This window comes from Phascolarctos cinereus, unplaced genomic scaffold (assembly GCF_003287225.1).
Source record: "Phascolarctos cinereus isolate Bilbo 61053 unplaced genomic scaffold, phaCin_HiC Scaffold_5;HRSCAF=322, whole genome shotgun sequence".
Taxonomy (NCBI): domain Eukaryota; kingdom Metazoa; phylum Chordata; class Mammalia; order Diprotodontia; family Phascolarctidae; genus Phascolarctos; species Phascolarctos cinereus.
Genome location: NW_027555958.1, coordinates 434,401,102 through 434,420,959, shown reverse-complemented (window position 1 = coordinate 434,420,959; position 19,858 = coordinate 434,401,102). Strand labels below are relative to the sequence as shown.

General features: G+C 42.9%; 1 protein-coding gene across 1 annotated transcript in view; it reads left to right on the top strand.

The window, feature by feature from the left end:
• TTLL7 (tubulin tyrosine ligase like 7) overlaps nt 1–19,858 on the top strand; it is a 188,631-nt gene that overhangs the window by 89,357 nt on the left and 79,416 nt on the right. The window contains 2 exon segments of the mRNA XM_078156547.1: nt 2,878–3,042; nt 6,601–6,759. Of these exon segments, the coding sequence (XP_078012673.1) occupies nt 2,878–3,042; nt 6,601–6,759 (324 nt within the window).

Below are 19,858 nucleotides of genomic sequence, written 5' to 3'. Positions count from 1 at the left end.
GGAATGACCTTTGGTGTTACAGGGACAAATTAGCTCTTTCTGTGTGGAGTGCCTAGGGTTAAAGTTCGGTTCAGGGCCTTTTATGAGGTGGTCCATAAAGGAAGAAGAGTTAGTGATTATTTCAAGTTTGTCTGATTAGGATAATGTTGGCACGTTCAGTAAAGTAGGGAAGTCATGAGGAAGATCAGGATTATTGGAATATAATGGATTTGAAGAGTTTGTGATGCCATTGGAGAATCCAGCTGGAAATGCCCATGGGGTTATTAGAAATGTGGAACTTGAGATTGAGCGAGGGATCAGAACTAGGAATTTATCCCACAGCTTCAAGGCTTGGTCATCCTTCTCAGTCTTTTACCCTCTAACCCACTGACACAGGAGAGGGTGCCTATCGGCCCTTTCAGATCCTTCTTTCTTGTCTTTATCTTGAAGGACTTTTTTTTCCGTTCTTTCAGATAACACTTTATTTTCTGTGATAACCTGGTGCTGTTTAACCTCCTCTTCTGGGAGGGAACTAGCCTGACCTGTATGATTGCATGGCACTTCCTTGATCCTGGAATAGTCACCTCTCTGCAAGTTGTTGCAAACTTTTCATGCCCTCCATACTTGCTAGAAGTGAGGTCATCATTTGCTTCTCTGTTGTTCTTGTTGGCTGCTCTCTTAGTTGGTTCTTGTGATAAAATGCTGTGACTAACTGCCCGCTGGTCATTTCTGTGCACTTTGCTGGGTGAGCTGGGAGTTCTCTGAGCCTTGGTTTGATTACCTGTAGAATGAGGGGGTTGAGTTGGATTTGTTACTGAGGTTCCTGTTAGTGCTAGAATTGAGATTCTGTGAAATCCTAGGGCCTGGACATCAATCCATAGTTTAGAGGAAAAAAATGTGTTTTTCAATTAAACTGGAAAAGTAAAGTGAAGACAAAGAATAAATAGGGAGTTAAGATGAAAACTAGATTGTGCAAGATGTGCTTTTTTGGACACAGCCAGTGAAGGAATTGGTTTTACTTAACTATATATATTTGATGTAAGGATTTTGTTTTCCCTTTTTTCCCTCTCCCAGTAGGGTGGAGGTAGGAGGGAAACAATTTAGATTTATTCTAATTAAAAAATAAAATTTAATTTTAAAAATTATCAGGGAAACCAAGAGAGGACAGTTTCAAATAATGCTGAAATCAAGCAGAATGAAGACTGAGGAAAATGTACCTTTGTGTAGAAGGGAGGTCTTTGGTGATCTGTGAGGGTTCTGTTTTGGGATTGTGGTGGGGAAGGATCAGATTATGTGGAATTAAGGGGAGATGAGGACTTACAGGGAATGTCAACTGAGAGCCAATTTCATTTTTAATTTTGGGTTCCTGTATACATTGCCCACTGACCCATCTAGATTGGCTCCACAGAACAGGCCCTTAAAGTTTCTTGACCTGAATTAAATTGACTCGTCATTTGGAGAATTCAGGAAGTAAACGGAAGGAGGGACGTAAATAATATTTGTTACCTGAAAGGAGCAGCAGTCAAGTGAAAGTTGTAGGATCCCCTCCCCCATCTTAAAAGAAGACTGTGTGCGTTTCATGGTGGAAAGATGCTAGCCAGCTGAGAGGGGGAGGAAGACTCAGAGAGAAGGAGACAGGCAAGAGGACAAGATCCCTCTGAAGGCCAGAAATGTTGGCTCCATGGTGCAGGTAGGGCTTCCTTTGGGGAGGAGAAGACCAGGATAGACAGATACAGAGAAAATGGCCTCAGACTTTTCTGGGAGGTGCCATAGACTTCAGAGCCAAAGGGAATCCTTGGACATGATCTAATCTAGCTTGCTGCAAGATTTCCATTAGAATTTGCTCCCTTTCTAATCAGTTCCTGGGTATGTGTCTTGTCTCCACAATTAGATTATAAACTCCTGATGGATAGGAATGAGGGCTTAGCCTTGTTTCACCCCTATGGCACCCAGCACAGTGCCAGGCACATATATTTTCAATATATATATTTTGTCCTTGAAACTTCATATAAATGTTGATTTACCATATGACAAGCTACTAATAAGGATTTAAACCAATTGACATAGTATCTCAAGTTCCAGTTGTAAAAGTCCAAGGTTTTTAAAAATGTCTTGGTCTTTGTTTATGCTGCTCTGATAGAACACCTTTGAGTTTTTAATAGCATTTTTCTTTCCAGTGCCATCAGTACTTCATGTACCTACCCCCTTGCTTACAGGTGATCAACTGACCCAGCCTGGCTGGACAGTGAGAGAGCCCACTGTGGAGCTCAGATAGCCTTCCTTTTGGCCTCTGTTGTTTGCATGAGACCATTGCTGCAGCCTGAATTCAATTCCCATTTCTTGGAAAAGAGATCTCACAAATAATACCTTTCAGAAAAGAAACCATGGTGAAAACAGGAAGAGTGTGTGTATTTCAGAATGTCACACGTGGCAAAAAAACAAGCAAATATCCCCCTCCGCTCATCCACCACCCCCAAAAAAGAAAAAAAAACCCTACCACCCCAGCAGTATCAGTAGCAACAACACTCTTAAAACATTTTCCTAGTATAGAAATATTAACTTGGGGCATTTGTGCTCAGAGTTCTGTGCATATGGCTCTCCTTTATAGTTGAATACGTAACTCTTGGCAATACAGGTAATGGGTACCACAGTAAAGTGGCTGCTTTCTGCAGAGCATTATATTAAGTCCCGGGAAGGTGAGCTGTCATTTTGCTTATCTTGTAAATTAAGTAAATACCTACTTGTTTGCCAGCAATGATAGTGCAAAATTTTAAATGAATTCATTCCATCTCTTTCTCTCTCTCTTTTTTTTTTTTTTGGTGGTTTGTTTTTGCTGCAAAGCACCACAGGATGGGGTTCTACGGATGATGTGACCACTTTGATTTCCATGTGTTACAGAGCCAGCTCTATATGCATCTGACAAACTACTCTGTGAACAAACATAATGAGCGCTTTGAACGGGATGAAACTGAAGATAAAGGCAGCAAGCGATCTATCAAATGGTTTACCGAATTCCTACAAACAAATAAACACGATGTGGCTAAGTTTTGGAATGATATTTCAGTAAGATTATACCATCACATGCTTATAGTTGTTAATTCTCTGCTTTAAAAACAATACATTATATAAAAGCTGGTAGTCTTCTTAATGTAGTGTTTCCTCAGGCCTGATTAATTCGATCAATATCACGTAGTAAGACTTGTCATTGGTTGCTAAAAGGATGAGTTTAAATTCATAATTAGGGTGACTCTGACACTAAATTAAACTTTTACTTTGAGATATTGGTTTGTGTCAGTGTGTAGTGTACAGATACTTAGGACTGAAGTCGTTTTAGTAGGATTGGGAAGAGAGAAGAATAAGGCAAACCTGTGTGAGACAAGGCTAATAATCATATTATTAAGCTGACTAAGGGGATTAAAACTGTCCTCAAAGTCTAGGAAGCATGCTTATTGAAGATTCACAGTGACACAGAGACTGTGTAATTTGATTTAGAAGCTCTCCTTGTGGGAGGATAGGAGGTAATAAAAATATATGTCATGGGTAATGACCATCAAAGATCAGCAAATTTGTAGATTGTGCCTGCATTGACATTTGCCTCAACCTAATGGTTTGTTAAATTGATGGCTTCCATCCTGAGTAGAGACTAAAACATGTCCAAACTGGATTTGAGCTTGGCAGGATGATAAATGTTTGTTTGTTGAATTGAAATAAGTTCTTCACTCTATTGTTACCGAGGCTAATTGTTGTAGTTATTTTTTAAACACCCATCATATGCTAAAAGACTCTGATGATCCTAGCATGCCCGTGGGGAGAGGTCTGGATTTGGTGGTCTAGGATGTAGGCTCGACCCTTGGCTCTTCTGACTGACCTCTCTAACCTTAGCCAAGTCACCTGTACTTTCTGGGACTCAGTTTCCTCATCTTTCAAATGAGAGGTTAAGACTGGATGATCTCTAAGGCCCCTTCCAAGTCTAAATCCTAGGAGGCATCATTAGATTGAGAACAGAGGCCCAACAGGAGTACAATTGATTTAATTTGAAAAGGGACATTTTGGACAACAGCTGATATTGATGGACAGTAATCATGACACACACAACCCAGTAGGCTTGTTGTGGCTTAATGAATAGGTGACTGGGGCTAAGCCGTAGTTCATCTTCATTTTCTCTAAGACTTGACAGGGGTACCTGTACTTATCAGATTAAGCTGTTTTGCCTCCATCGTTCTCACTTCCAAACAGACTTTGCTCTTAGGGAAGTTTCCTTGTAGAGAGAGAGTAGCTATGAGGCTGTCTCACTTAAGGATATTTGAAATGGAACTGGCTGTACCGAAAAAAAAAAAGTTTGCTATGCCCTGTCCAGTAGCGAGTGGCTTTGGATGACGTTTCTCCGACTTAAGTTTGAGAATTTAATTGGAAGAAGGAGTAGGTGTAGAATTGATGACCAGTAGAATCAGTAAGAATGGAATTAAGTGTTTTCATCAAAAGTAGAGTTCCTAATGTGAGTATTCTGTCAAAGTTATAATGTAGAGGATATTGAGGTTGAAAGACTTGGTCTGATAGACACAGATATTTTCCTAAACTTTTGAAAATGTATTAAGAAAACACTTACTGTTTACAAATCTATAAGAAGCATATAGAAAATCTCAATCTTAGAAATGTAATTTCAAAGAATAGCTGATTATAAATTTACCAAGTTGAACTATTTGCATTTTCATAGTAATTGAACATTTATTTTTCTGTTATGGAGATTTTACTATAAACTTTTCAAAAATATTTTTAAAGGTGGACCATAGGGTATTGTATTAAAAAGATGAGATATTGTTAGGTTGGAATTGAACTTTATCTTAATGTATCACAAATGTTATTCAGTTTGCTAAGGATTATCTCAGTGACTTTGTTTTGGGGAGATGTGTCTCTAAAATATATCCCTTCCTCTTTGGAGACCAAGAGTCATAAATAACCTCCAGTAAAAACAGGGCAATGTGACCCCTTTGGCTGAAAAAAAATAATAAATCTATCTAAATTCAGGCAATTAGTAACAATGATTGTAATCATTCAAAAATGTCCTGATTGAATCCTTTTTTTTTACCTACTTAACATTTAAATCTTCATGTGACAAAAGTTCAAAGTCTCATATTTGAAACATAATACATAAAGCTTGTATGAAAATTTCTGTCACTATCATCAGTTGCATATATTTCCAGATAACAATAGCCTTGTAAATAAGGAGTAAAATGTACCAGATCACACTAGGGTTTTTTTTTTCCCCATCCTTACCTTTTGTGCCCTTTCATGGATGGGCTTGCTGGGAAATTTGATTAATTTTGATTGGCAGAATACATACTAAATGACAATGAAATTGCATTTAGTGGTACATCAGTGGCTCAAAGATGGCCTAATCTATTTTAGAACCTTGAAATAAGTTTACCCATAACTCAAAAAGCTGGAAATAGGACTGTGTTGTTCCCGAGAGACGTGGATAGCTAGTTGAATGAAATCAGTAGTCTTTTCTCTCTGTTGTGTGCTATCAATTGTTAGTCATCCCAGGCCCACTGCTCCAGTAATATACTGGAAGATACATAGAACCAGACTTTTTATTTCTACTTGACATTTTCTGGTGTTATCGTGTGGTCTTGTCATTTCTAACCCAGTTGTCTGAAAACTCCATTCTCGTATTTCTTTCAGTCATGCCCAGCTTTGTCCATCCTGCAGAAATTGGGAAGGGTTAACTTCTTTTTTATTCTGCTTTGGGATGGTGTTTATGCTCCTTGGTTGGGGGTGGGGGGAGAGATAGGCAAGTGTGTTCAACTAGGGATAGAAAATGGTGAGCTTAAGAAAATAACATCCCTTTCCACAGAAAATGAAAAACAAAAACAACCTCAATGCAGTCATATTCCAGAAACTTGGCTATTTCATAAAACAGGTGAGTATTTTGAAAGACAACACACAGAGAGCAAAAAGCAGGACAAATACAAATAATGTGAGGAGACCCAATTCTGATCTCTAGGTCTCTCTTATTCTAGCCTTACCTTCAGGCTCATGGGTTCTGGAGATATGTTTGTGTCCTGGCTCTCTCAGGCAGCAGCCTAGTGAAGCCTCTGCACCCCTTGTCAGAATCACATCTTTAAATACAGAAAATGAAATATGTAGAACGGCAAAGGAAAATCAGCCAAAACTGCATTGAAATAATTATTTAAATAGAAAAGAAAACAAAAGTTCCTAGACTCCAGGTTAAGAAGCCCAGCTTTATTTAGCTAGACGCTGCTTGGTAGAAATTGGTCCTTTTAAAAACAGATTCTAATAATTCACCCTAAAATTGGTTTTCTTTCGTAGAAAATCCCGAAAGCTAGCTTCTTTTCAGTTTTTGTCCTCCAGGCCCTTTCCATTTCACAGCTTTTCTCAATCTTAGTATGAATAAAGACCCTCAGGTGCCTTCCACTGGCCTTTTTTGTTGTTGGATTTTTTTTTTAAGTCACTGGGGGAGAATGCCAGTCTGAAGCCCTGCTTTGCCTTTAGCTTGTAGCTGATAAAAACACTGTTCATTAACTCTTTACTTCTTTTTTTTTCAAAACAGAGAAATCAGACACAATCTAATGTGCATTTTTTCATCTGTTTTTTGCCTAGGAATTGGTGGTAAAAACCCTGATTGTAGCAGAACCACATGTCTTACATGCATATCGCATGTGTAGACCCGGACAGCCCCCAGGAAGTGAAAGTGTCTGCTTTGAAGTCCTGGGATTTGATATTTTGTTGGACAGAAAACTGAAGCCGTGGCTTCTGGAGGTAATGTATTCTTTGTGAAGAACAAGAAAGGCTCAATATACCTTGCGTTTGAAAATGTCTCTCTTCATACACTGTTAATAGCACCCTTCCACAGCTGAGTGCCTTTCCTAGTTAGACTCGGCAGACCATTTGAATTGGAAATGGCTACAGAAAGCCCTGGATGATAGCAGGGTTTTATCCATGAGGCAGTGGGCAAGATTTCTCCAGAGTTCACATCAGACAAATGTCAGGCTAAGATGAGGGAGGGCTTGGAATTTCTAAGTACAGATATGAGTCTGCCCTACTCTCTGCAGTACTGCATATTTCTTCATTCCAGACAATGCAAAGCTAATTGACAATCAGGATAGTGTAGTATCACATGGGGAAGATTTTCATTTCACAGTGTAGGAAACAGGGAGGTGGGATAGAAAAGACAGAATGAAGGAAAGAATTGAGGTAATTATCCAGATAATTTAAACAGAAAGCTTACTTAGGAAGGAAAAAAGTAGTGTGTTTTTTTGGTAGGTAGAGAGCCTGGAAGGAAAGGTCAGCAGGTTAAATAAGACCAAGGCTTTTGAATTCAAAGTGTTTTCTTGTAGGCTTTCTCATTTATCTGTCTTAGTCCATACAGCCCATTTTCACCAAATAATTGCTCCTTTCTATCAGACCATGCTGCCTCTAGGGTGGTAAGCCCTTGAACACCAGAATGCTGTATCAATCATTTTTATTATTTGGAGGTAGAATGGAAGAATACTGTTGAAGGGGGAGAAGAGGAGAGAAGAAAGATAATTTCAGCTTCCTTATTGGACATCTGCCTTGGGTATCATTTTGGGAGAATATCTGATTGTCAGTATCAGAAAACAAAACTCAAAGCGAGACAGCTTTAATTTGTTTCTTGTCAGCATAAATGGGAGACTGATTTATCTACTGTGGTGCCTGGTTCACAGACAACCCATGACATAGGGAGCTTCCCCTGCATTTATAAATATATACACAAGCAGACATGGCTGGCTCTCCACTGACTAGTGAAGTAACCTAAGCTTGCCCCCCACCCCATCTCTCCCCTTCATGCCTAAGCCCAACATCCAGTGCTTTCGGTTTTTCTTCAAGCAAAGCAACTAATAAGTCACTGTCTCAGGGTAAGTGATCTTTCTGCATTATTGCTGTGAAGAATGTTTGCATTTTAGAAAAGAACCATAGACTGGGAGAAAAGAATGTAAAGGAATGATTGTTCCCTGATGGTGAAATTTCAAGTTGTGGCACCAAGACAGGGGAGATGTTTTTGGTCGGATATATCTGCCGTGGTATCCCTGCAATTGATCACACTTCCTTGTAGAAGTCACCTGAGCTGCTAATGGGCCAGTAGAAAAAAATACCTCTATGTTGCTAGAAGTTTGGGGTTTGAGTGCTGGAATAAACAGTTAAGAGGCACTTGTTGTAGGTTTCCCAGTTTTGCTGACAAACTGTTTGTTTGTGGCCTGACGGCATCAGCTACAGCTAGGCCGTATTGCTTGACCAAAGTCTTAAGCCTAGCTGCTGCCTGTGAATGAGAAAAAAGATGATGTTGATGTTGACCACTGACACAGAGCAAAATGAGTCTCTTTCAGTTAACCGAAGCCTTTCTGAGTGGGCAACTGACTGATGCCAGTTGTCAGTTCAGTCCAGTTCAGCCAGCATTTTTGCAAACCCCGGTGCCAGGCTGTGTGTGGTAGAACTGGAAATGCACAAACAGAGGCACCGAAGGAGGGATGGCCGTAGGGTGGGGGCAGCCCCAGAGCATTCACGTGGGAGGAAAGTCCTGGGAGAAGAGGTTGAGGGTTCAATTGTCCAGTGGCTTGACTCTTTTCCTGTAAGCGATTGCAGGGTTTTGGAGCAGGGGAGTGAGGAGATGAAAGCAGCATTGAGGGAGCTTTATCAAGCAGTTGGTAATCTGGGTAGACTGGCAGAGAGGGGGAGACCGAAGACAAGCCTAGCTGGTTAAGAGGCAGTGCTGCAGTAATCCAGCAGTTGGAGATCCACAACTGGAGATTAAGAGAGAAGTTCTCCATCGCAAGAATGCATTCATTAGTGACTGTTTACTGAAGGCAGGTGGACACCACAAATTATGTTTGATCATTTCCTTTCCCCAGGACAGCTGCTTTTTATTGCTTATTCAGGATTGGAAAGGAAGGGGGGAAAAAGCAACACATTCCAAATAGAATGTAAGTTATTTCAGTGCCTGTTCTACATATAAGGACTTGATATAGTAGTTATTTACTGTATTGGGAAAAATGGCAAGGCAAAGAGGCCAAACCTGAACATTTTAGGCTTTTTTGTTACTGTTGTTTTGCAGAAGTTTTTCTGTGCAAAATATTCTTTGATTCAATTCTTGAAGCATTTATTAAACACCTACTCTGTAGCAAGTGTTGATGTGCAAAGGCAAAAAAAAAAAAAAAGGAAAGAAACCAAACTAAAAATAGCCCCTGGCCTCAAGAAGCTTATATTCTAACTGAGGATTAACAGATCTGCAAATAGATAATCAGTGTAAGACCTTATGTAAGATAACAAGTAATCAAACAGAGGCTATGTAAGCTGCATCTTCAAACGTGAGATTCTTTGAGGAGGGTAGAGCGCTAGCAGTTTGAGGGCTCGTGGCACACTGCCTGCCTCAGCTGAGCCGTGAAGGGAATCTCAGACTTCTTAGGGCTGTTGTTAAGAAAGGTGGGAAAGGGCATTCCGGGCATTCGGGTATCACTTAGGAAAGGGTGTGAGTTGGGGCAACAGCCAGTTGCTTTGAGTATGTGAGGGGAGATGATGGGTCTTAAATTAAGTTTTTGTTTTTGTTTTTTTTTAATTTTCAGTTCCAAATTCTCTCTCCCTCCTTCCCACCTCTTCTCACCCATTGAGAAGGCAAGAAATACAATGACCACTAACAGGTGAAGTCATGCAAAACATATTTCCACATTATCCATATTGAGGAAAAAAAGGCAAGAAAAATAAAGAAGGTGAAAAAAATGTGCTTCATTGTACACTTAGAAGTCATTGCTTCTGTTCTCTCATAAAATAAGTTTAAAAAGGCAGGTCAGAGCCAGATTTGGAAGGGCTTTAAATGCCAAACAGAAGAGCTCAGATTTGATCCTCTAAGCAGTGGGGAGATGCTGCCGGCTTTGGCACAGGGGAGTGGCATGGTTAGCCCTGTGCTTTTGGGAAGATTATTTGGTCATTTGAAAGGAGAGAGACTGGAAACTGAGAGTGCAATAGGAAGTTATACAGGTAGACCAGGCAAGAGGTCATGAGGCATGGAATAAAGGTGGTGGCAGCTATGTGAGTGGGAAATAGGGGAGAAATGCAAGAGATAACTGTGGAGGAATTAACAAGACTTAGCAACTGTTTGGATTTGGCAGGTGAAGGATAGGGAAAAGAGGTGAGGCTCAAGGATGTAACAGTCATTTATTGAGTACCTACTGTGTACTAGACACAGTGCTAGGTGCTGGAACAGTATTTTAGTGGTGGGGTCATAGGTTAGATCCCAAGGGGTTAAGATGTGAATGGGAGGTGAACTGTAGGCAGTAGCTTGGGGCAGGGCGGGAAGAAGGGTCAAGAATTTTTTCTTCTAGGCTGGAGGAGATCTGGACATGTTGATAGGCAGTTGGGAAGGGGAAAGTAGATGAAGAGATTGAATACAAAACATAAGGAACGATTTGAAATTGTGGTGGTTGGGATCTGAGGTATAAGTAGTGGGACAGGACAAGTAGAAGGACCATCTGCGTGCAGCAAGGAAGAAAAGAATCATCAGCTGTTGACACCTAATTCACCACATCCCTTTTTTGGAAATGATTTAGAAACAATAACATCTGTCACCGCTCCCTCCCCGTGACAGCCCTCTCCCAACCCCTCCCCAGTTCACAGTTTGAGGCTGCAGGTGAATGGGGGAAGGAATGGGAACACAAGATGCCAGAACATATTTACATGCCTAAAAGGTCATGGTGCAATGGAAAGACCACAGGCTTTGGAGGCAGAGCACCTGGGTTTGAATCCTGCCTCAGCTAGCTCTTCTCACAGCCACTGTGGCTTTGGGCAAGTGACTTTGCCGCGCGCCCCCCGCCCCCCCCCCCGATGAACTTAGGGGACTTAGCTGTAGAAATGAGCAGATTAGATTGATTGGCTCTGAGACCACTTCCAGCTCTAAAACTTTGGATTCTCCTTTACTTTTTTCATGCTGCTCTGTCCAGTACGAGCTATACTTGTCATCCCGTGCCAGCCCCTCCTCCCCAACCCAGTTTTCTATTAGCAGAAGCACTTGATGCCTCAGGACTTCTAATCTCCCCTCTTCTCTGGTTCCCGAAACAAGGCTCATTTTAGGGCTTGCCCTTTCTGCCACTTGTGTGGGGCCCCAGCCCTGGGTGCCTGTCTAGCACGCGACAGACACCTTAAGTTAAGTCTCACCCTTCTGCTTCTGCTTGACATTCTCCAGTTTCACCTTTTCCACTGAGCCCCTCCCGCGCACACCTGTCTCTGCTCTTCCCTCCTCTGCCCTGGCTGGCTTAGCTGTCCTCTCCATCTCTGACATAGGAGAGGTGGGCGAGGGAGCGAGGCCGGCTGGGGACTTGGGGCCCTGATAGGGGACTGGGATTTATATGGGAGCTGGTTCACAGCAAGCCCCAAGGGAAAGGACTTTAGAAACCAGTTATCCAAACTGGTTTTTTAAATGCATCATCCCCATAGACCTCTCTATTAGCAACATAATTGAAAGTTAACTGAACCTTTTAAAGTCTCTTTAGCATTGAAATCCTGAAAAAATAACGTTAGCCCACATTAAGATTCATGGAGCCGGAGTTTGTGAAGATAGGAGAAAGTACCTCGTTTTCTATTCACTTGTTCTTCAGTTGTGATTAATTATCACCACAAAAAAAATAACCACAGCAGCTACTAGTTGAGGATAAATAAACATTTCCTTGTATCAGTGAGAAAACTGGATGAAAGTGGTTTTTTGAGCAAATTCTGATCGTGCCACTTACAAAGACCTTTGGCTCCACCAAGTGGAAGAAAGCAGATAGTATTGACGATACTGAAGGTGAAATTTCTGGAAGTTTAGAAGCTGAGGGGAAATTCATATTCCTTTTCGTGTCTTCTCAAATCCCCCTGTCCCAAAGTGAAATATTGGGAAGTGTAAATATACGCAATACTTTGCATCTGCGAAGTGTTTTTTTAGCCACTTGATTAATTTAGATATGGGGGGGGCAATGTTGAGGTGGCTTTTTCCCCCAGATGATCATATCTAATAGACTGCATTTAACAGTATGATTTATTCAGATGACAGTTGCAAATCCCCTTTTAAATGTTTTATATTTTGTTACGAATGGAATTTCAAGCTATTGACATTTGAAGATCATATGACCCTTTTAGTTTTGCCAGTTTGGGAATCAGGGAAGCAAAATAAAATTAGAAGGAGAGAAAAAGCAAGAAATGGTTTTGAAAAACTGTTCTCTTTCCTCGGCTTAGTGTCCTTTGGTATCAAGCAAATAGAAGACTGTCCTTGGGAGGGTGAGGAGAAGCCAGAGCAGGGCCTCCCGACCAGCACTCTGGGCTGCATGGAAAGTCTCCTGAAACCTGTCCTCTCTGCTGTGGTCTCATTTCCTGAGCATTCCCTTGCAGAAGCTTGGGCTCAGTTGTGGTGTTTTGTTTTTGCTCATCTTGGTGAGCTTTTCTGCAGGCAGCTGGTAGGCCAGGACAATCACTGGTACCTTCCTGGTGTCTGTTGATTTCTGTTCATGAGTCCCAGTGCCTTGGAGAGTGCAGACACTGAAGATGTGTCAGGCTTGCGGGTACGTTCACATGACAGTGGGGAGAGGTCAAAGGAAACCAGGGGAAGGAGAAATTCTCTTGTGCAGAGGGATGTGTCACCAACTTGCTGAAATCCTAGCTTACCGATCTGTACCAGAGCCACCTCTGCGTTGGTCCTATTTTTCAATGATTGAAATTAATCAACAAGCCATTATTAAACAGCTACGGCTATACTAAGGCTACTTATTTTGGGAGACAGACAGATTGGATTCAAAGTCATGATATGGGTTCACTTTTGGCTCTGTCATTTTCTGTGTGATTGTAGACAAATCGCTTCACATCTCTGGGCCTTGTTGTACTGATCTGTAAAATGGGAGGGTGGGGTGGGCTCTTTCAGTCCTAGGTCTATGATCCTAAGTTAGTAGGAGAGTTCTCATTATTTTCATTTGTTTTCTGTCTTAGAATCTTGGGTCTAAGAGATTTATTCTGTCTGAATTGGCTGACAGCAAAATTCTTACCATTTCTTTATTAAAGTCTTATGTTTGGTGAATTAAATGTCTGTGCCTCCTATTTCTTCCAATTCATCACTGCCTCAGTTTAAAGCAGATATTAGCAAACTTTGGATTGAGGCGAGGGCTGCGGAAAGCCGTGTGCTTATAAACAGCTAATCCTATCATAACAGCTTTAGTTTGTATAGAAGTAAAAGTGCTAGCAGTTGAGTGTTAAAGGGCATAGATTTTTCTGGAAATCCCTGCCAGGCTTGCTGAGAGCCTGTGGGAGGGGCATAGGAGACAGTGTTGTCCTTCGGTTGTCTTCTGTTTCTTACAGACCAGGTGAATTATGGGGCCTTCAAAAATACCTCCTTGAATGTTGGGCCGCAGCCATGAATATATTAACCAACTCTTTTTTTCTGTATTTGCTTGGTGGAGTAGAAAAAGTGAAAAAAAACCCAGTTAGAGTCAAGGGAGGAAAAGACTAGTGGCTAGGGAGAGACTGGAATGAAATTGGCTTGCTCCTTTCTCTAGGAATAATTTTGGAAGCCAAAGTGTAACTGGGCACTCGGAGCCAGTTTTTTCCGTCTGTGTAAGTTGATTCTCCTACTAGTATATTAACATCCAAAAGAGGATCCATATTCCCCATTCCATTCAGTCCTGATAAGCTCTATTTATACAGAGCCTAAAATTATCAGAGTGCAGCCTTTACACTTTAACTCTTAGTGGTCAGTTACTTGCTGTGTCTGGCAAGAGAGCTGAGAGATGGTGAGCCTAAGAAAGGAACTTGTGAATAGAAAGCTAGTGATTTGGTGTCTTTTAATACAGGGGCAGCCCCTGGTGGTCAGCAGATGGAGGGGAGGAAATGAACCAGCAGGCGTGGTGGCAAGGCTGTAGTAGGAGAGGTTGCCTTTTAATCCTGGGCCCCTGCAGAATGGGAAGATGGGTGAATTGCTGTCTCTCAATCACTGCCTTTCCCCCCGTTCTGGGTGTCACAGAAGGACATTGGCAAAGGAGGAGAGGTCTAGAGGGGCCGCGGGCAGAATGCTGACAGGCATGAGAGCCGTGTCACATGAGGAATGATGGGAGGATCAAGGGATCACAGAATTGGCCTGCTAAGAGACATTGGAGACTGTCTGGTCTAACCCCCCACATTTGACAAATGAAAAACCTGAGGCCCAAAGGGGGAGGTCGCCAGCCCAAGGTCATGATAGGCAGGGTGAAGGCTCGCATGAATACACTGTGGGCAGGTTTGCAGAACACTTTACATAGGCTGACTGGTAATAGAGCTGAATGTGTTCAGAACGTAGGACGGACATGACATGATATCTGCTTGTCTTCAGCATATAAGGAAGAGATTAGACTTCTCCTGACCATTCCCTGTTTGTTTTTCTTTTGCTACAGGTGGAATAACTAGAACAGGTAGATACGAGGTAAATTTTGGCCAAGCATTAAAACCACAACCAACCAAACAAAAATTGTCAGTACTCTACAATGGACCTAGCTACCTTGGGATCACTATAAGTATTCTTGTGGAGGCTAGAGGAATGAACCTGTGCCTGAGATGTGATGGAAGAAGAGACGGTTGGATTGATGACCACCACAGTTCCTTCTTCCTCTAGATTTTATGATTTTCTTATTTCTGGACATACCAGATGACGTGGGAAAAAAGCTGACTTCTTCTTGGCCTCTTCCTTTGGTTACTCACCATAATCTGTTGGGCCTGCCCCCCCACGGTTATACTGCAGGAAGGCCAATGCATAATGATATTAAAGGCTTACTACCTGCCTAAAGGACTGTTAGTTTCTCCTAGCCTCACAGCTCTCTCTCCATTCCTGACTCCAAGAGACCTGAGAATCCTATTTTTGAGGTTCAGCAAGCTTCTCTTTAGGCTCCATATTGTTGAATTATGCATGGCTCAAATTCAAACATATACAAGCACACATACACCTATTCCAACACAGAGAACAAAGGTACACCCACTCTCTCTACCATTCTCCTACTCCCACCACTGGCATCCACTTAGACAAAATTATGAAGTAAGTGTAGTTTACTTTCATATTCTTGCCTTCTCTTTTGTGGGCCCCTTTCTTCTTGCTACTCCCATGGAATTCTGGATCTACCCAGGACCATGTGCTAAGTCCTCCCAATTCCCAGAGCTTATCCCTTCCCCGTTGACACTTAGTCACTGGCCTGAGTTAACTCATCTAATAAGGTAATGGTGTGCTAATTCTCAAGAGAGACAGTGTGGCATAGTGAGTAGAGTGGTGGACTTGGGAATCAGGAGCCCATGGGTTCGAGACCTGCCTCTTGACACATACTGGCTGTGTGAACCTGGGTCAGTTACTTAACCAGTACCCGCAGGAACTCTGGGCCAGGTCAGTGCTGCACTGGTAGAGGGAGTTTTCTCATTGAGAGTTACCTATACCAGAAATTACTGGTGTACTCCCAAAATACCCAAACCACACCAAAACTAGGAGTAATAATAACTCTAGTAGCTCCCTTGTCGGGTGATTGTCAGGATTAAACGAGATGATATGTGGGAAACTTGTTTACTTATAAATGGCGGTGGTGATTAATCCTGCTCTTTCTAGGTCTCGGTACTGACCATGCTTCTCTTCCTGCAGCCCCGTCCAGATCTGGCTTGTACAGAGCCTGAGTGTGCCCTGTGGATCCAGCATTACGTATTTTTCAATCTCTCTATACATAGACATCCAGAGTGTCCCCAAAGTCTTAGTGCAGTTTGAAGCACAGTTTATGTACCCACAGGTTCACACACATGGGTTTTTTTTCCCTTTCTTTCAGAGAAGTCTTACTTTAAGGGTTTGGTCTACGGACATTCATGGGATCACGAGATTGTGGATTTAAAACTCAAAGGGACCATAGAGGTCAGCCAATCCACACTACTCATTTTACAGATGAAGGAAATAACTCTGAGAGGGTTAAAGTGCCACCCGTTGGCAAAGGCAGGATGTGAACTCAAGTTCTCCATCTCCAAGTACAGTATGTCTTCCTCTGTAGCACCCTGCTCAGTGTAGTGTTCTACAGGTAACAGAGTATTGTGAAAAGCCTGGCTGTGGAGTCTCACCTGGGCCACAGGCAGGATGTGGGCAGCTCTGGTGGCCTCTTGGGGGGACCTCTGTTTCATAATCTCTGAAATAAGGGAGTTAGACTCGCTGCTGTCTTAGGCCGCTTCCCATCTCTGAAATTCTCTTAGGATGCAGCAGTCATGAGACAGCAGCGTCCTCCAAGTCCACTTTATAATTTTTCTCATTGCTATTCAGTCTTTTGCCCGTCCTTGTGCCACAGTGGGAAAGTTGAGGAGCGCTGACCCCTGCTGAGGTCGGAGGCTCAGAGAGTTACCTCAGTGATGTCATTAGCATGCTACTGAGGCTTTTCCCAGAGAAAAGCCTTTTCACTCACTAGCCATCTGTGATTTTCCCCTTCTTGTTTCAAAATGAGGAAAAGATTTTTTTAGGCAAGGTCAGAAGGATCAGTATCCTGGGATGGCAGGGCAGCATGATGGACACTGTTTTCAGAAGGATATTCCCTTTTGGCATGTGGTGAATGAACCACTTAAATATACTTAGTCTGTCTTAATAGCTGGATGGTATCATTTCACAGCCTTCTCTGTCCTCCTGCCACATTTAAATTGCATTAAGATCCCAGATGGATAATAGAATTTTTATCTAGCTTTAAAATTTAAAACTTAAAAAAAAATCTGGAAATCAAAGCTTGCCCCCAAATCATGAGGCCTAAGTGCAGCCATTCCCTTGCACAGAGATAACGCCCCAGTGAGATGGAATAAGGGGAGACTTGAGATTTTTCTCCATTGTGTACTATTTGATATTGACCCCAAGTTGCTTAAACTTTGGGGATCTCGCGTTTTCCAGTTCACGATCGAGGTTTTGCATGGGAGATTTGGTTTGGGAATGCTTGTTATCAACTTATAGGCAACAGATGATGGAGTAGAAGAAGCACCGCACCCTGGGAGCAAGGAGACCTGAGTTCCAGTCTGACCTCAGTGATTTACTGGGATTCGCTTCAACTCAACAGACGTTGATAAAGTGCTTATTAAGTATCTGTAGTAGTCAGGATATCTTTGCTGGGAGGTAGATAGGAAGACAGAACAGCACCTGCCCTCAGTACTTATGTCTTACTGATCAAATCAGACGTGATTAAGTGAGCTAATGTCTATAAAATGCTATGTAAACCTTAGGGGGCTATATCAGGATCAGTGATGACTCTTGTGAGAGGCAGTGTGGTTGTAGATAGAGGGCTGCTCCTGGAGCCAGCAGGGCCTGGGTTTAAGTCTTCCCCTGATGCATACTGGCTGTGTGACTGAACAAATCGCTTAACCTCTCTGTGCGCTGGGACTTTCAGTAGCAAAGAAGATACCCGCGGGAGGACGTGAACTCTGAAGTTCCCTTATCTGATCACAGTCTGTGGTCATTGCATCTCTCCCTCTGCCTTGCAGCCCCAAACCCTCTCCGTCACCCTCACAGTGACTGCTTAGTCCTTCCCTGGGCCGTCACCCTGGACTGTTGAAGCAGCCCAGCTTGACACTGTCCATTCCGTTGAGTTCCTTGGCCCCTTATTCTATCTCTGGTCTTGCTGTTGGACTCCTTCTGCCATCTACCGCTGTGCTGGGAAATCATATCACTGTGCTGACTGGGTGAGGATAAATTTTTGTAACATAATCTCAGCTGGGCCCTCGCTGCTGCCAGGCAATCCTTTTATTCTTCCGTAATTAACTCCCCATCTCACAGGAGTGTTTCCCAAACCATTTCATTCATCCTCAGACCTCCCATGGCTCACTTCCCCCTGCTCCCACCACAGTCCTCTTAGCTGAGAACTTTGTCTTGTAATTCACTTAAAAAAAGGATCCTTTTAGCAGCAAGTTCTCTCTTTCTCCCTTCTCTTCGTTTCGTTATCACCAGATGCATAGCCTGTTAGAACGTTCACCTCTGTTGCATATAAAAAAGTGGCCCTTCTTGCCAAGGCAAACTCCTCTACCTGCGTGAGTGATCCCTTCCCATCTGGTTTCATCCTGCAGAGGACCCTTTATTTTTTGCACTCTTAGTTATCTTCAATTTCTCCCTTTCTTGTCTACCCCATGAAAAACAAACAAACAAACAAACAAACAACCTTTCACTTGATCCATTTGTCTTCTCTAGCTATCTATCATATCCCTTCTCCTTTATGTGGCCAAACTCCTGAAGAAGGCCTTTACAATCGACTCCTCCTCTTTCTTTCCTTTCTTCTCTTGTCAGCTCTTTGCATTCAGGCTTCTGGCCTCATCTGTCACCTGAAACTGCTCTCTTCAAAGTTGCCACTGATGTCTTCATTGCCAAACCTAATGGATCTTTCTCAGTCCTCATCTTTCTTGACACCTCTTCAGCCTCTGGTACCGTTGGTTACCCTCTTCTCCGGGGTGCTCTATTCCCTCTAGGTGACACAGTCCTCTCCTGATTCTCATTTTAGTTCTCTGACCAGTCCTCAATCTTCTTTGTTGGATGTTTGTCCGTGTCATGCCCACTGAGTGTCCCCCAGGCCTCTGTCCTGAGGAGTCTTCTTCTCCCTCTATAGTATTTCACTTGGTGATCTCATCAGCTGCCATGGCTTTAGTGATCATCTCTATGCTGATGATTCTCAGATCTATTTATCCACCTCTAATCTCTGTCCTAACTGCCAGTCTTGCGTCTCCAGCAGCCTATTGCCTATCTCAAACTGGATGTCCAATAGACGTCTTAAACTCAGCTTATTCAATCTGAACTCATCATCTGTCCTTCCCCACCCAAACTCTCCCCTCTTCTTTACTTTCTCATTATATGAAGAATACCGCTATCCTTCTACTCAGCCAGGCGCCATACTGGACTCCTCGTTCTCTCTCATGCCCTGTATCCAGTCCAAGTGCTGTTGCTTTAGACTTCGTGTCATCTCTCGTAGTCACCTCCCATCTGTTCTTTGACACTGCCACTGCCGCTCTCCTGATGCAGTCCCTCACTGCCTCGTGCTTAGACGTTTGCAGTAGCTCTGCTGCAGTCCGTCCTCCACTCAGCTCTCAATTGACCCTGCTGAAAGCATAGGTCTGAGCATGTTAACCCTTCCCCACCATTTCATCAACTCTAGTGGCTCCTTACGAGCTCCAGGATTAAGTCTAGAATCCTCTGCTTGGCATTCAAAGCCTGTATAACTCGACCCCCTCCTGCCTTTCCAGTCTTCCAACACCTTACTCACCACCACATACCTGAGATCCAGAGACTCTGCCTTCCTTGGTCTACCTCCTACAAGAGCAACATCTCCCCGCTTGGTGCATTTTCACTGATTGCTCCCCGTGCCCGGAATTCTCTTTGACCCTGTCTCTACCACCTGGCTTCTTGGGTTTCCTTTAGAGCCCGGATAAAATCCTGCCTTCTACAGGAGGCCTTTCTCAACCTCCCTCAATTCTAGTGCCTTCCCTCTGTCGATTAGCTCCAGTATCTTGTAGACTTCTTGTTTGCATGTCGGCTCTCCCATTAGACTAGGGGCTCCTCGAGGGCATAGAGTGTCCCTTGTCTTTGTATCCCCAGTGCCTAGCGCAGAGCCTGAGACCTTGTAGGCACTTGGCTAAACGAGTCAGTTTTATCAGTGAAACCACGGGTCCAGTCCCTAGCTTGTATTTGACTTGGGTCACCTCCCTTTTCTGAGCCTCCATCTTTTTATATGTGAGATGGAGCCGTTGGAGTAGGCATGTTCTCTCAGGGTCATTCTAGCGCTAACATTCTGTGACTGTGTTATTTGAGAGAAGTGACTCAGGCTGCCTGGCCCCTGTGTTTCTCATCTGTAAAAACTAGGGAGTTGGGCATGATATATTTAAGGAAAGG